The 17,941-nt window shown below is 41.4% G+C and overlaps 1 protein-coding gene across 7 annotated transcripts in view; it reads right to left on the bottom strand.

The window, feature by feature from the left end:
• Positions 1–17,941, bottom strand: part of NPAS3 (neuronal PAS domain protein 3) — a 613,991-nt gene that overhangs the window by 595,407 nt on the left and 643 nt on the right. For 3 of the 7 annotated variants that reach the window (XM_068684450.1, XM_068684455.1, XM_068684454.1), the window contains exon 2: positions 17,305–17,576. In XM_068684450.1, the coding sequence (XP_068540551.1) occupies positions 17,305–17,375 (71 nt within the window). In that variant the 5' untranslated portion in view covers positions 17,376–17,576. Of the gene's footprint in view, positions 1–13,430; positions 13,570–17,304; positions 17,577–17,863; position 17,941 lie in introns of those variants that run through there. The other 4 variants (XM_068684456.1, XM_068684457.1, XM_068684451.1 and 1 more) reach the window with 3 other exon arrangements.

The following is a 17,941-nucleotide window of genomic DNA, read 5'->3' as shown; positions in this document are numbered from 1 at the left end:
TCTCTAAAGCATCCGTAGGCAAGAAACTCCGCCATTTAATTGCACATTATGGGAGAAAATGGAAAAAAAGAAGAGAGGGAGCAACTTCTGTTATATGTTTTAACTGTTTCCTGAGAATTTTAAATGATGTTTCCTTGTTCTCATTATATTAATTAATGATTTTTCCCTGATTGCCTTCTTCAGGCCTTGCACGATATTATAGACCACTTAACTCATTTATCTTTTTTCCAAGATGGAGTATCCTAGTTTATTTGACTACTCTTCTGACAAAACTCCTTCCATATATCTTATCAATCTAAATGGCCTTACCTTGAACTACAGTATCTTTTTGAAATAATTCTGAATTGAACAAAAGTATACACAATACATTGACTGCACACCCTGTGGATTTATAGATTGGCATAATTATACCAGTGTTTATGATTTATGTTTCTTTTTCTATTTCTTCCCCACCAATTTGAAATATTCTATTTACCTTTTCAACTGCTGCTAAGCTATGAGGGAGAGGTGTGCATCAGTGAGACTGCCAAGTTATGTGCTTGTCCTATGAGACAACATGGCAGTGTTATCTCTAAAAAGTAGATGTAGGGCTTCGAAAAAGAACTCCAGGAGATCTGTTTTGACTATGAAAGTCTAAGCTAGGAAATAAAGGAGGAGATGACAGAGAAGTGAGGCTATGCTTTCACTGAGATAGAAATGCCTTAGGCCTGTGAATCATCTGCAAAGAGATGATAGTTTAATTGTGCTTCCACATAAGATTATGCAAAGATGAAGAGCAGAATGAGGGAAAAGAATGGGGGCGGCTGAGAGACAACACGTTACAGAACTCCCACTTGAAGCTGGATGGAGAATGAGAAAGATCCTCCAAAGGATGCACTGAAATGATTAAAACATCGAAAGACAGCAGAAAGACGACATTAGTTGAGAAGTCACAGGGCAAAAAGAACAGGGACATGGTCAACTTTTTCAAAGCTGGTTGACAGGTTGAGAGGATCAAAGCTTAATATTGAAAGTGGAATATACTCAATGATTTGGAAGTCAATATCTTGTACGGGAGACATTCTCAGAAGCAATACTGCAATCACTCCTCTTAGTTGCATCCACCTCTGCTCACTTAATGTACTCAACATTTTTGTTTGGTTCTGCTTCAGTAGCATAGGACCTTGTAAGTAGCAAGCAGCCTTATTCTTATCTCTGCATTTACTGGGATTTTTTGTATAGCAACTAAATTTGCCTTATACAGCCTTCTGAGCAGAAGTTAAACTGACTGAGGTAGTATGAATCCTACCTGAACTGAGTACCACACAACATTGCAAAACAGCTCCTGCCTGTAGCAGGAACTGTGCTGCAAGTAGAAGGATGGCCCCACTGCTATGGATCTGCACCTCTTTTTCTCCACCCATCCCCAGATCAGTTAACCAGGTTAGCCACCTTCTGTTACGCTTCATCTCACCATGGATGGTAATAACTGGAAAATGTAATTAATGCAGTTTATCACCATGAGTTCTCTTCAAAGAATCTGTCCACGAAGTGGGACAGCCTAGACAAAAATTACTATTTAAAAAAATTTTGGATCCTCACATTTTTCTCTATTTTGCATTCTCATCTTCCATGAAAATTGTTGTATAAATGTGCTACAGATTTCAAAACAGACAAAATGAGTAAGAAACTCTATAAACTGATCTCTTTTCCAATGACTACACATGCATACTCACATACTTGCACACACTCCTATATATCAATAACTTCTGAAAACACAAATGGAAATGACGTATTAATCTTCCAAGCATTCCACTTTCTCATTGCACATGAAAAGAAAAAGAAAAAGAAAAAGAAAAGAAAAGAAAAGAAAAGAAAAGAAAAGAAAAGAAAAGAAAAGAAAAGAAAAGAAAAGAAAAGAAAAGAAAAGAAAAGAAAAGAAAAGAAAAGAAAAGAAAAGAAAGAGAGCATTCCTAACTAATATAATAACTTCAGTTATTAACAATCCCTTAGAAAATAGATAAATTAATTATAATTAGCTCCCACTTGGATAATTTTGCATATAGCATTTATATGAGGGAACTGGTTAAAAAAAAAAAAAAAAAAGAAAAAAAGAAAAATCAACACATACATTTTCTTAAATAAAGAACTTGCATAAAACAAAGTCAGGCACTCAGTTCCTCTTTCATTCCATATGATACACAGCTGCGTCAATCCCATCAGGAAACAGGCAACAGGAAATTCTTAACATTCTGAAGAGAAATCTAAAGATGTGTCTCATCACCCGTCCTCCTAAAAGTGCTTTTCAATTGTCTAAAAGACATTTATACCAGTTCTAAAATTAATTACTTTACTGAGCTTTTTAGCAGCTACAGGCCTCATTAAGTAACTAACAAGGAGTCACAAACATATATTTTTGTAACTTGCCTTCACTTTTTCATTTCCTCCATCCCAAAATATAAATCAATATGGAGAGGTTGACACCTATGGACAAAATCAAAGCCAAGTACTTCAGCTATTGGAAAATTTTCCTTCATAATGTGCTGCTCCTGTGTTATTTGTGTTTCTAACTATAGCTCTTGCATATATAATTCCATTATACTTTTATAAATCACCGTTTTGAAAAATGCTTTTGAACCATTAATATATTTTCCTGGTTAAAATTCTTTGAGATGTTCTTAACAAGAGTCTTAGATAATGAATTTGGGCAAACTCTGGAACAGTCTTTACAGTATTATCATTCTCATTAATTTTCAGAACTACCCACTGTGTTGAGATGATTGTCATGGGCCTAAGACTTCAATTTGGCTAAATATTTTTGCATATATTTCAACATATAAGTAACTAACAGACGTTTAAAATGTTAAGTTCACATTCTAGAAATAGTTAAATGTTTACTGTAATATCATAATTTGTTTTTGCACTCATTTTTATTTTCCTGCTTCTATCTTTAAACACTCCTTTAGTGTCCTGGCTGGCTGTAGACAAAACGCTTTAAAATGACTTCACAAGGAAATAAAACATACTCGATTTAGTAAATACAGCTGTGCTTTAAAAAGAAAAAGAAAAAAAAAAAAAAAACACTTAACAGTACCACAAATGAAAAACAAAGAAATGAAAAGAAAGCACTTAATGATAGAAATGTTACTTTTACCTAAGGTCCACACATCATGTAAACTATTTTAAATTGTTTGCATAATAAAAGCTTTTAAATTCATATTTTGTATTCACTTTAGAAACCTAATATGTTCTGCTGTCTTACATCACTACCAGAAGGCTGTATTAGATGAAAAAAAAAAAAAAAAAAAAAAAAACTAAAAATGTTAATACACAGCATATACAGTATCTTACTTTAGTCCAGATTACTCTTTTTTCTTTGCTTTTTTTTTTTTGTTATCTTTGAAGACTGCTTCTGTTTCCATTGTTTCATCCTTAACCATTCACATATCAGAGCAATAAGTATTTCATTACTGGTTTATCTGTCCAGAGGCTTGAGAAGCAGTAACAATTAACCCTCCCTTCACAGTGATTGATACAGGCTTTGCTTTCAATTTGTTCCACTACACAGATCATGAAATTCTGAATGCGATCATCCTTATTGACCTACACTTTCAAACACACGGCTACAATGAGATGAAAGTAATTATTAAAAGGAACACAGGACTACTCAATGCTGAAACAAAGTCTTGAAAAATCTTTTGGATGACCTTCTCATAAAACTGGCATTATTTGATGTGAAATAAAATGATGGATTTGCTTCATAATCTGGAAATATTAAATTTAAATCTCATCAAGGTACGATATCATTATATCATGTAAGCTCAGCTCTAATGTCATATCAGTTCATATCTGACCTGATAAACACTGACTTCAACAGGAGTGATCATGGTAGGATCAGGCCCTATATATTTTAAAAGTTCCTCCATCAGCTTTATTTTACAACAGCACTGTTTGAAATGTAGTGTTAAAAATGACAAGCTTGTAATTACTCTTCTACAATAGTCTGTTTCAAAAAGGCACAGTTTCTTTTTTAAGATCCTGGACTTCTTGAGGCACCTAATGTAAATAAGTACACAGGAAATTCAGACTGCAAAGGAAAAATGAAAAACTCAAGTCAGATTTCCATCATCGACTGAGATGAACCAAACCCTATATGCCACTGCTGGAGACTTACTGCAGTGGAAAACAAGTGTTTTTCATAAACTCCTGAAAAATAACCCCTCCAAAATATTAATTTCTTGTAATTGATACAGTTTTGAAAAATGTAAAAGGATTGGTGGCTGAATGGTAATGACAGAACTGTTTAAAATATGGGTTGCAGTCAAAGAAAATCAGGGCAGAAAACTGTGCAGAAGGATGTTCTTACAGGCCCGAGGCTCTAATCACAAAACAGAGTGATGGAGATGAACCAATACTGCATGGATTAGCAATGAATTATTTTGAACTATAATCATGTGCCAGCACAAAGGGGAGGTAAAAACTAGCCATTACTCACAAGCTGATCTGCAGATAAGAAGAAAAAAAAAAAAGTAAAAAGAGGAAAAAATTTATATGCTAAACCGAGTCAGGAGAATAATGAAAATCTAAAATGTTGTTACACTTCAAGTAACATTCTATTTAATGTCTTTCGTGTACTGTATAATATTGAGTATTTACACAATACAATCTGTAAGATGCTGGGGCTAAAGAGGGGTTAAATCAGACAATTCTGCTGTAAATTAGTACTGGATAATATGCGTTGAAAAATATCCTAATAGAAGAGCCAGTTTTAAAATAATACACATTGGTACTAATTTCTCCCACTGTAAAATTGCAGGAAATACATATATGTGTTCAGACAGACAGATAGGTAAAGATATATGCAAATGTGTATATGCACATGCACACTTATGTATACATATGCATATATAATGAGGAACTTAATTTCCATTAGTCCATTTGAAAGCAAAGCACCACCATCTTAAGATTCAATGTTAGTTTTCCCACTCGGGGAAAAAAAAAATAAAAATGTTAGAACTAATTTCATGAGAAAAGAAAAATCAAAACTGCTATCCACAAAGATTCCTGAGATTCTTATGAACAGACTGTTTAAATGAAGAGCACTTTAATCAGTAGAGGAATCCTCACGTTTCTAATGTCTTGCTGTGCATTCTGCAGGTTATAGTAGCAGCTGGTAGAGGTCATATATCTTTTGTGAGCATCCCAAAAAGGCTCACTGCCAGACTGTTAAATTATGAATAAGCAATGAACAAAAGAATGCAGATACGGTGGTGACAAGATAATCCAAGCAAATTTATCTATGACAAATTTCACAGGATTAACAAATTACATTTACACAGAACAATAAAAATGTGCAAAAAAAAAATGATGAGCCTACTTTTCCCTCATAGCATTAGAAAAAAAAAAAATCGCCATTCCAATGCATGTATTTACATTTAACTTTATCTAAAGTAAGACATTTATAGCATGCTGAAGACAATCAACTAGCATTATTTCCTTTCAAGCAAATACACATACTGTTTCTATCTAACATACAACATATGCCTACACTTTACAGTAAATGTGTATACAAGTCAGTGGAATATCTTTAAAGTTTTCCTCACAAGTAGTAACAAGCAGAACAAATATACAGTAATTCTAATTTTGCTTTTCAGGCGAATATTCTAACATTCTCTATCAGACAGAAGACACTTTTCCCTAGTCAATTTGTTCTTTTTTCCTGTTTGAACCAAACAAATATTGTGATGCATTGTAATTACCACAAGAAAAAATAAGTAATGAACGGGATTTAAATATTTCTTTGCAATAGTATTGCAAAACCATTAAGCAAATTTTTTTTTTAAAAAAAGAAAGTCATCACTCCAAAATGTTTCCTAAATGATGAAAGAATCTAAATAATGAGTGTTCCATTCAGCATCCATGAAAGATGCCCATTCAGTATGTCAAATCATTCTGAAGAGAAGAGGGAATCTGCAGTGTTTGCATGGAATAACTGTTTCCAAATCACTATTCCATATAAAAGCATTTTTCTTTGTGTTAACAAAGGAATAAAAGGAAAGAAGGCACCTCAGATTCAAAATCTGAGTGTAAGTGAGTAGAGTGACTAATAAAAGGAATAGCATATATATGTCTGAAAGATCTGGAATCTGCTGTATCTTCTCTATCGCTCCTCTTATGTGAAGTCTGTATTTTCTGTCACCTCCATTTATTTCTTGTTGTTTATTAACCTAAAGAAGTTGTTTAGTAAAAATAGATCTTGAATAAAAATGGGCCTTCTCAAATCATATATATCATTTACGTATCAAATGTATGTTCTTGTTACAGAGCACTCCCTATAAACAGGAAGCCTCACTATTAAAGAGAACATCCAATTAATTAAGATACTTTAGTAAACTACTTGGATCCTTCAAACACTGCTACTTGAGTACCATTTATCTAGCTCATTCAGCCATTGAAAAAAATTACTGTAGTTTTGATTTTCCCCAAGAAATACAAGTTTTCTTGTACATCTGAGTAGCAGTTCAGAAAGAATGAATAAATAAAGCAGCCCAATGCATTTGTTTCTCTTTTTATGTTCATCTTCTATTTTTTACCTACCAAGAGAAAACAGTTTGTTTGTTGTTGTTGTTGTTGTTGTAGTTGTTTCAGGTGTTTTTTTTCGATGTAAATTTTTTGAGAACCTCCTGTCCATACTATTAGTAATTTATGCAAAGGGAAAGCAAACATGCCAATCCTACAGCTGACTATACTCAGACAAATAAAATCAGCTACTTTTTTTGCAGCTGTGAAGGTTGAAGGATAAGTACCCCTGGCAGCTATTCTCTTTTTTAAAGACTTTTTCCCCTTTTTTAATCCTGCTGCCAGCACTGTACAGATTCAGTCACTCAGTTCTTTCTGTTGACCTCAACCTTGACCTGTGAAGACTGCCCACTTACATTTTTTTCCCACAAAGTAACATATTCTGCCTCCCATCATCTCTGGGAAAAGACAGCTTTCTAACAAGCATTCTTCTCAAATTTGGTATGTCACACTTTAGCTAAATGATTTACAGCCTTGGAAGGACAATTCTGAGCCACCTAAGTCGTATAAACCTACACTGTGAGTAAACCAACCATAAATGTGAATATGCACATGACTTTCAGACACGAAACATCAGCAAAAGAAAAACAGATGACACCCCCCTCCCCCAGACAAAATAGAAATGTATCAGTTCTGTGCCTAAATTCAAGCAAAACTATACCCTTTATGATTTAATTCAAATGGACTGTTCAAAGACTATTCATTACTCAATAAAATTTAGTTTAAAACAATGTATTGTGTAATGAAGCTTGTTCTAAATGCCTTTTAGAGACAAAATTCCCAGGCAAGTATTTAAAAGGGGGCTTATAGGATTTAGGTGCCCATATTTCACTGAAATGCAGTACGTGTTAGATGCCTAAATCCAATAGTCTCTTCAGAAAATCCAAGCTCCAGGGACATTATTGTAGATTACATACATACATATTATTCAGACCACATCCTGTAAGTTCACTATATACATATGTAAACCTAAGATGCCTGCAGGTAATGGAACAGTACTTTTCCACTTAAATTATTTAACGTAAGTGTTGAACTTCTATTATATATCAAGCTAACAGCTAATTTTAAGTTGCAATCAAGCCATTCTCTGAAAGCACTTTATTTCAGTGGAGGTTTTGCCTGTAAAAGAAATGTAAATTCCTCTAACGAAGGCAGTGTAATCTTTGAATACGCAGTCAAAATGGGGGCTGGAATTTTATTCCCAGTACTAACATTGACGTCTTCTGCCACTTCTGATAGTTTTCAAAAATGTTTTGTAACTATCTCATCAGTAAAACATGTATAACAATGTTGACAGCTTTTTCTAAGCACACTAAGCTACATTAAAAAAAAAAAAATCAACAAAAACAACCGCAAAAACAACATAGCTACAGAAATACTTAGCATTAATACTAAATTCTTCTTCAGCTGTAATGACATCCATGAGAAGTTCCCCGGAACAGACAAACGGCAAGAAATGGCCTAAGAGTGAAAGTCCAAAACACAAAACACACAAACTGTTGGAAAAATCGCCTGTAACAAATCTTTAAAACTCTGCTTTTGGTAATCCATTTCAAATCCTTGCTTACATATCACTTGTTCTATAATGTGACTGACTCTTGCCTGCATGCAAGATACATAACTCTCAGTATTGGGCTGCAGCAGACTGAGATCAGAATCTCCTTGAGGACTGCTCCATCTTTACTTGAGAATCTCAGGACTTTCATGTTTTATAATAATACACAGATGCTAAGTCCAGTCCTCCTCCCACTAAAGTATGCTAAAGCTTGTCATTGTCATCTCACTGAGAATAAATTCATATCTATTGAATTATATAGTAAAAATACTTTTATCCTTATTTGTGATTCCCTGGAGTATACTTTAATTATAGGGATAATTTCATTTGGGACTTTTTAAAGATTAAGGTACAACTTGAACTCAATATTATCCCAAAGACAGGGTTCAGTTCTGCCAATTACAGACACAAATTCTATCCTACCCTTACCGTACCTTCTTTGTCCCATGTAATAGTCTACTATAGAATACAAAATTAATGAATATTTTTACTACTGTTCAAATCAATAGCACAACACTGCTATTCATTGACTACGACTTTGTGTGTTGCAAAACTACTGCTCGAGCTAGTCACAGAACAATGCTCTAGTCATATAAGACACGGCAGCTACCATTTTATTCTTACTATGGTACATCTTATGCAGCAAAATGCAATGTTATTACAAATTATCCTTGCTATGCAAAGTCCTATTAAACAAAAAGTCACACGCCTCATTCGCACTAATGGGACTTTGAATATTAAAAATTACATGCAGTAGGCTTGTAAATATTACACAAAAAGAAATTGAAAAAAATGCTATTATGAAATAAAATTTCAAAACATTTCCTCTTATGGCCATAAATCTTTGGCAGCTTCTTTCAAAAACAAAAACGAAAAGGCAAACATTAAGCATAAACAAACAAACAAAACAAAACAAAACAAATGATTGGGGGGGAAATGAAAAGTCATGGCTATGTACCTTGAAATTAAAATATAGAAACAAATTACCAGGCTGACACCCCACAGAACAAGCTCACTTAATTCATTTTAAAATAACGCAACTAATGCTGAAATCTCATCTCACATGAGGTGCTTTTACACCTGCAAGAGTTTCCACTGACAATAATATAAAATGAATCTGATAGACTGATTGAACGTAAGGTTCACTCACATGAGATGAGATTTCAGGAAATGTCTCATAACATTAAACTTAACAACAACAAAAAATACTTAATTGATGCTAAATTAAAATCCTGCCACTTTTGTGAGAGGGCTTCATCCTACTCACCTCAATAAGAGCAGAATCAATCCCAATACTTTATGAAATGATGAGTTAATTTTCATGTTCAGTATCAACTATTTGAAATTTTTATCTTAGAATACATTTTCCAATAAAGAAGGTACCATTATAAATATAGTTTTATGAAAAATATACTTATTTAAACCATTTGTACTTTTTAGTAAGAATGCTGACGAACCTAATGCCTCAAACGTCAATTTTTCAACAACTGTTTTACATCACTCTCGCAGTAAAATTCCCATCTGGGCTGGCAACTTGTGTGCCAAGTTTCAAACAAACGTGATTTGAAACTGCCAATATGTTAGAGTCTGAAATTCCAGTGAGACATTAATAAAAGGAGACGGATGTTGACAATATATCCTGATGTTCTCTATAAAATACCTACAGTTCTGGGTGCTGGTTTAATCTGTTATTGTAACTCTCTAATTATTTAAAAGGTATTAATAACATATTATTACAATACAGTATTCCTATAATGGAATAAAACAAGCTAACTAGATAAAACCTGTAAGAAAAAAAAAAAAAAAAAAAAAAAGCAGTTGTGCTGTAAAGAATGCAGAAACAGTGCTGCAGACAAAACCTTGTTATTCGGAATCCCATTAGTTACTGAAAATATGTAATATAACTTTTGTTGATCAATACTCTCATGTAAGCTCTAAATAATGTATGATTCCAGTGGAGAAAAATGCAGCAAATCAAATATGGTGGGAGAATGTTTCAAATTATGAAGAGTAGTATGACTGCTAATCCATAAATCAGAAATAGGAAAGATTGTTGTAATGTGGGAGGGCTCTATTTAATAAAGGTCATTATAACTCCTGGCTCTAGAGCTATAAGATCTAATATCCTCTCTGGTAGCTCTATGATATGCCCATGCATTACTGTTCTTGTTGACAGTCTGTTGCCTTGGAAATATTTCATTATTTCAGTTTTTCCATTTGTAGACCCTTGGCCTTGTGATATGAAGGCCACCCTATTTCATATTTTCGATTATCATTTAAGCAATCTTCTGGAGCTATTTATATAAAAGCAAGTGTTAGACAATGCATATCATCATTTATCACTGCTATGTTTAAGCTCATGCTCTAGAAAGAAATGCCAAAATAAAGGTGTGGGTTTTTTTTCTCTTTCACTTTAAAGCAATAGCACTCTGATATTATGATATGCTTTACAAATCAATGCTGGCATATCATATGCATGACACTTCTGTCTATTTAATTTTCTTGGTTATATATCCACACAATTGAAAAACCCTAAACTCCTACTGTAACTGTAAAATTTGCTAACACTCATAGTTTAAAAGAAAATCAAATTATGTGTGCAACTTCTCAAGCATTCTTTCAAAAATCTAAACAGGTGGAAAAGTTTCAAAACAACTCAAGTGCTTGCTTGCATCAAAGAGTAACACCTTTTATATTTGTTTTGTAATTATTAACCTCTTGCTGGAAAACAACACCATCTATCTAAATATTGTCGAAAAGAATACTAAACAAAGACCATATGCAAAGTTCACTCACAGGATTCTTCATCTTGAGAACTAGTTTATTGAAGTAGCAACTAAGAAAAGAGCCTGCAAAACCCCTTAAGTAACTTATATGTGCCTGCGTTTCAAGTGGCTTGACACGTACAGCTGAAAGGATGTGTACAAAACAGCTAAAATAAACAGTTACACGGAAGACTTCAGGAGCACGTTGCAGAATTTTAAAGGAAAAGAACTCAAGGGCCTGTGTATTGAAGCATTGTTGTATCTTCACAGAAACTTTCTAAGAGAACATGTAGATTGACATTATTTCTGGTACAAAAGATGTCGTCAACTCACACGTATGATATTTATGCCTAAACTGTTCAGAGCATCATAAAGAACGGTAAGAAAGTGAACCCTAAGGGCAAAAGGCAACCGCTCGGACACTAGGCCAAGTTTGGGGCTATTAGTGTTCTAGGAATTTAGACTACTTTTTTTCCCCTGAAATTATTACTCCTCCCACTCCCTACAGGGAAAAACTACTCCGATCCAACCTTTAAAATGACAGCATCAGAGCTGAACAAGAAGATGCTATTAAAGGGCATTAAATTAAATACAGTATATCCTCCTACAACTTCAATCAGAATTTCAGACCAAGTGTTATTTAGTTCAGCTCTCAAGTGGAGCAGAATAACAAATCGCGCACTTTGATTTACCTTCTCCGAATGCCAAATGGAGACAGGTGATAAAGAAAGCACTCATGCACAGGCTATGAAGTTTCCCCTAGAAATTAATTCTATCTTCAAGATTCCTATCTCAGAGAAATTCCCAAAATGGCACACAAATATGCTTCTGCTGGAGAGATTACTGAAGCTATCCTGGCAAATACACTTAGTACTAATATAGTGCTTTTCTCAGGAAGAAGACAGCGGAATTGTGTGTTGGGGGCTGGAGGGGGGGGACGGGACTTACTGATACAAATTGTTTTCCCAACAAAGAACTCTACAGCAGAAAAGCCTGCCGTTATAAGTGTTATTAGCACAGTAGAAATGCCCCTACAGCCCCTGAAACAGGGAGGTTTAAAAAAATATTTATAGTTGAAGATGAGAATCTCTAAGTTATTGACTGCCGAGAATGCACTGTTTTCCCATTACATGTATTTCCAAATTTGGCTACATATCAATATAGCCTTGTCAAAGTGCAACAGTTAATACTAATGCAGCCAACACCGCCGCGCTAACACTTCAGTAGCAAATATGAGATGTATGTATTCCTGATACTGGGCAGCCCGCTTCCTTGGGAAAAATAACGTAGCTATCTAGACAAAATCTGTGGGGTTTGGAAGCTGATCATACTGAAATTAAAATAATAATATCAATAATAATAATAATAATAAAGTTTGAAAATAAGATTAAAATTAACCCAGTCCCCAACACTTTATTTTTGGTTAAATGTTTTTCAGGCTTACTCGTGCTGTGAAGTATAAACTGAGCAACACACGATCCAGCTACTTTTAAAAGCTGTCTAAATGTTAATTTTCATTTTTACGACAAGCCAGGAACCTTCCTCACCCCTTACCCTCCAGTTCCCTTCTAGTGAGGAAGGGGGAAAAGAAAGAGGGGATAAAAAAAATAAGAAATAGAAAGCCCACCCGACCCCCTCCGGCTGCTCTCGTTGTGGGCACGCATCTCCTGGCGGTGCAGCACCGGAGCTGCGAGGACTTTTGTAAGAACCACAAAGTAACATCACATGAACTTGTACTCCCGTTTCCTACCAGGCACTTCTAGAAAGATTCACTTTACTACAACAAATCCGCTACGGGCAATTCGTGTCAGCGGCGCCGCAGATTAATAGCGCGCGGTCTTCCCCCCAACAAAAGTGCCCGGGGGCGGCCGGGGGGGGACGGCCGGAGCTCATGGAGGGGTGGGGGGCAGCGCACCCCGCTCCCGGCCCCCGCCCCCCCGCCGGGCCCCGCACACCGCCCCCCGCCCGCCCGCGCACCGGCTCCGGCTCTGCCCGCCCCGGGGGGCGCCGGCACCCACCCGGCGGCGGCGGCGGCGGGCAAAGGGAGGGCCCGGGGGGGGCAGCCGGCGGCGAGCCCCCCCCCCGTCTCCGGCCTAGCCGCACTTGAACCGCACCGGCGGGGCCGCCCGGAGAGCCGGGCCTGGCGAGGCGCCCCGCCGCCCCCCCCCGCCGCCGCCGAGAGGGGGGAGCTCCGGGGGGGGCCTCACGGCTCCGCGCACACACACAGACACACACACACACACACACACGCACGCACGCCCGCTCGCCGTGCGACTGCCGGAGCGGGGCTGCTCGCGCGGCTCGCCCTGTGTCCGTGTGTCTGTCTGTGTGCGTGTGCGTCCGTGTGTCGGCGCGTGTGCGCGGCGGCCGGCGGTACGCACCGGGGGGAACTCCCGGTGCCCGGCGGGGCGAGCGGCGGGGGCCGGCGGCAGGTCCCCCCACCCCGGCATGGCAGCCAGCCCGGCCCCGGCCCCAGCGGCGGCGGCACGGCGCGGCCCGGCGCTGCTGCGGCTGCTGCTGCTGCTGCAGGTTCAATAAAGAGAAAGTGTTACCGTTCTCGCCTGGAAGGATCCTGCTGAAAGCTTGGCTTGGTGGGCGCCATCTTCCTGCTTTTTTTTTTTTTTTTTTTTTTTCCTCCTCTCCCTTACTTTTCCCCCTCCTGATGTTGGTGTGTGTTGTGTGTCTAGCAGCAGCAGCGGCGGCAGCGATGGCCCCGGTTAGCCAGACAGGCTAAGGAAAAGTACTGAGGCCAAAGCATCGCGGGCTCCCGCTCCTCCGCGCGGTCCTGGTGCAGGTTGCTCGCTCGCTCGCTCGCTAGCGCTGCTGCAGCCGCTGCCGCCGTCCATAAGCCGAGGAGCGGAGGGAGCCGGGGCCCCGCCGGCCCCAGAGACATGCCCAGCGCAGGCAGCGGCGGCCGGCGGCGGCGGCGGCGGGGAGAGCGAGCCGCGACGCAGCCCCGGCGGGCAGCCCGGCCGCTGGCATCGCCCGGCAGGTGCGGCACACACACACACACACACACACACACACGCACACACACACACACACACACACGCACACCCAGACACTCGTACACCCGCACGCCGCCGCTCGCACCCCCGCGGCCGCGGCCGGGCTCCGCGGGGCGCCGGGGCACGGGGCGAGCGGGGCGGGGGCTGGGGAGGGAAGGAGGGGAGTCAGGGCTCTCCGGGCTTGACCGCCGGGAAAGTATTTCTGGGCATTTTCCAGCTTGCTTCCCCGGCTCCGCTCCCACTCTGCGTGTAGCGGACGCAGGCTCCGCTGCCGGCGCAACAACGCCACTCAGTTGCAGTTTCGCACACTTTCCTCCGCCGGAGTCTGGGCTCCGGCGGGGAAGCGGGGCCGAGGCGGGCGGGAGGGCGGGGGGGGGGGGTGCTCCCAGCGCAGCTCCGCGGGCGCGGAGACCCCGCGGGCTCACCCCGACCACGGCCGGGGCATCCCCGAGGGCTCCCGCGGGCCCGGGCGGTGGCGGTGCCCACCCCGACGTGAGAGGGGGCGGTGAGGTGTCCCCGGGCCGGGCGGCAGCGGCCCCGGGCAGCCCCCTGCTAGTCCCTGAGTCCCCTCCGCGGCCGAGGTCGCCCATGGCGGGATCAGGGGTGCGCTGGGGGGCGCGGAGCCGCTCGGCCGGGGAAGGGGGCAGGACTTGCTGCCGTTTCACCGGACGTTATGAAACTGAGCCCAAAAGAAAGGAGCAGGGGAAAGAAACCGCTATCTCTTAATTGTCTCCTCCAGGACGTCGGGAAAAGCCGGGCGCGAGGAGCTTTAAAGGAGAAAGCGCTCCTTCGCGGAAAGCTTCTATCTCCAAGGTAACTTCGCGGCTCGTTCTGCCGCCGCCTTGGAAGGACAGCCTGCCGGGCCTCATCCTGCTCCCGGGGAAACCCGCCCGGGGGACGGGTCAGCCCGGCCCGTCGGGAGCATTTCTCCGCGACAAACCTTTCTGCCACAGTGCCTGGGGGGGTGGGAGAGAATAAAGGGGAGGGGGGCCTTGAGGGGGAGGAGGGAACGGGAACGCGCCTGCAAGCGGGGCAAAAGTTGCCGGAGCACCTGGAAGTTGGGTGCGCGCCGGCGGCCGGGGGGGTCTCCTCCCGCAGGAGGCGGCCGGCCCCCCCTAACCCTGCTCCTGGCGCTGCGCGGAGCCCCCCAGGAGAGAAGGAGGGAGGGGGGGCACAGGGGGAAGCCCCCCGCCGCCACCCGCCCCACGGCCACGCAGCCTCCTCCGCGCAGGTGCGCAGCCGCCGGGGGAAGCGGCGCGGGCGCAGCCGCGGCCGCGGCTCGCCTCGGGGGTGCGGGTAGAGAGCTGGCGAGAGGGGCGACCTGCAAAGTGCCACATGCCGTTTCTGTCCGGCAAGGGTCTCCTCGCCTCCAAAAAGAAGAAGAAGAAAAAAAAAAAGTTAACAGGTGTCACCTCGCTTTTTTGCAGCCGCTCAAGAAAGTGGCGGCGGCTGCTGTATTTTAAGCATTTACAAAAAGCCCGAATTAAAAATCGTTCAATGGAAAGAGCGCTGTGCTGCCGATAAGATACAGTTAATACTTGGAAGAAGTGCAAAAAGGTTTCCTCTTGTTAGGTTAGTTTGCAAGACGTCCAGGCTGCTCTCGGTTCTTACTAGTCCGAGCGCTTGAGTATCCGCTAAGCAATATTTGGATTAGAGGTGTTGGGAGTTTGGGGAGAAGTGGTGCTTTCCTAACTTCTGTCTGATTACAGGCTGACATAATCAAACTATTAAACGCAAGGTACTGAAAATTCGCATGCTGCCTTGTCTATATACTTGTGTTTAACTTAAAGTCTCCAGAGGTCTCTTTCATTTGTCTAAAAGCCAATCTGACATTTCTGACCCTTGACTTCCCCACTTCACAGACTAAACTATTGTGATTGCTGCCTGTACTTCCTCGTTAAAGTGTCCGTCAGTTTCCATTGTAATTTAAATATTTTATAAGTGACAAAAATCATACCGAAACCGTGAAAAGAAATCAACTTTAATCCATTCTTTATATCTCTCACAGTCAAGTTGGTTTAGATACGAAAGATTGGGGTGTTTGCTTGAGCAAAACGAGACTCGTGCTTAGTTTCGAATGGTCCTCAGCTGAGAAAGTGCTGGGGCATCATCAGGGATTATTTCAGGAGTATCAGCTTCCTATTGTTTTTTCCTTCATTAAAACCTACAAAAGTTACCAACAAATGTTTTCTATCATGGGAATCATATGGAAAATAGAGCTGGTGTTTTCCAAAACTATAGGAGGCAACTCAAAGTTGCTGAACAGCAAAATTATCTGAATCTGGCCCCTCAACCAATTGTTTGAAATATTAAGTTAAAACTTTCTATGGTTTTGCTTTTACATTAGAGAGATGTTTAGTTTGTATACTTGTGATTATATCGTATTTTCCTCAGGACTTAATTTAATGCTATGTGGGAAAGCGAGATAGTTGGGACAGTGACATTTTTATTGCATTTAAAGAAATGTAACTGTTTTGTTCCGATTTCAGCCTACAACATTTATTTATCTGTTGTCTGACAGCTTTTTTTTTTTTTTTTTTTTTTTTTAAGGATTCGGCTTCAGTGCTAAGCTTATCATAGAGAAACCTACCAGAGCCAAACTTCAAGTTTTGCCTCGCAGAAGCACAAAGAAATGTCAGGTCATTAATTAAGCTTCGTGTTAGTATCAGCAAGTATCGATGGATTGTTAGGGGGAATGGGGAAGGTCTTTAAACTTCATTATGACTTACTGCCAACTTTCTGCGCTTTGCTTCCTAAAGGCGCTCTCTGTGAATTTCCTGCATTTGCATTAGAATGCATTTAGGATGAAAAAAATAACAGTGCTGAGTATACTTAGGATTTCGTGCTATATTTCCCTGTAGTAACAGGTGACATGATAATATTGTTAAACTACAATGTGGAATTGCAAGTGTGCAACCCCAAGTGAAAATTGTTCTCTTTCTTGGTTGAGAGCAAATTATCAATCAGCATACCTTGATCAATTATCCCCCTGGCTGCCACACACTGGGATTTGCACAAGGCATTGACATTGAGAAATTCCTCTTTAGAAAGGATGAGCGGACGGGATCCCAAACTTTGCAGCAGCCAAGCTAAGCTGCCGGGGTCTCACTTTTTTTTTTTTTTTTCCGCTATTGTTGCTTTCCAGCTCATCCAAGACAAAACTAGGAGATTGTGTTTACTTCTCAGTGCATTTTAAAAGATGCTGTATTTAAAAAAAAAAAAAGGGGGGGGAAAGAAAAGAAAAAACCCTCCCCTCCGACCAAGCTCCCTCCCAGCAATCACAGAGCAAGGAGAGATTTTAAAAATATATATAAAGGGAGGGGGGGGGGGGGGAAACAAAGAAACACAAAAGCACAAAGAAAAAGCAAGTGAGGGAGCCTCGGGAAGAGCCGCACACCCCTCTCCCCTCGGTGCTCACCGTTGTTGGTAGGAGGTGATGCCCTGGACGTTTTGCGGGTTGCCGTTGGCCGCGGCGCCGGCTCGCCCCATACCCGGCGCCGCCGGCACCCCCCCGGCCGCCCCGCCGGCCGCCGCCGTCACCTGCACGCTGAAATCCGGAAGATCCTGATCATCCCCGCGGCTCAGCACCCGGAGACTGTCGGCGAAGAGGTGCAGCAGCGGCGACTCTCCCTCCGGCGGCTGCAGCAGCAGAGCCAGGCACGCTGCAATCCCATTAGTGAGTGGCGGCCACTGTGAGTGAGGAAGGGCGCTTTGATGTGAGCTGCCGGGCTGAGATCGAGAGGAGTTTGGGGGGGCTTGGGGTGAGGGGGGGGGGGATTTCACCGAATTGCAGGCACGCAACGCGCGAGGGTTTGGGGGGGGAGGGGGAATATCGGAGCTACAAAAAAAAAAAAAAAAGAAAAAAAAAAAGAAAAAAAGGAAAAAAAAAAGGTATGTCTAATACCACTGAAGCTGTAGATATAAGAGAAAAATCCAAGCTGAGGAGGGACGGGGAGGAGAGAGGGGGGCGCAATTACTTTAGCGGTGCAGTGAAAATGATGAGCAGCAAATGTTGCCTTTTTTCCCTCCTCCTTCCCGTCCCTCCACCCCCCACC

This window comes from Anas acuta, chromosome 5 (assembly GCF_963932015.1).
Source record: "Anas acuta chromosome 5, bAnaAcu1.1, whole genome shotgun sequence".
Lineage (NCBI taxonomy): Eukaryota > Metazoa > Chordata > Aves > Anseriformes > Anatidae > Anas > Anas acuta.
Note: the sequence above shows the minus strand (reverse complement) of the source record. Positions and strands in the feature narration are given on the sequence as shown.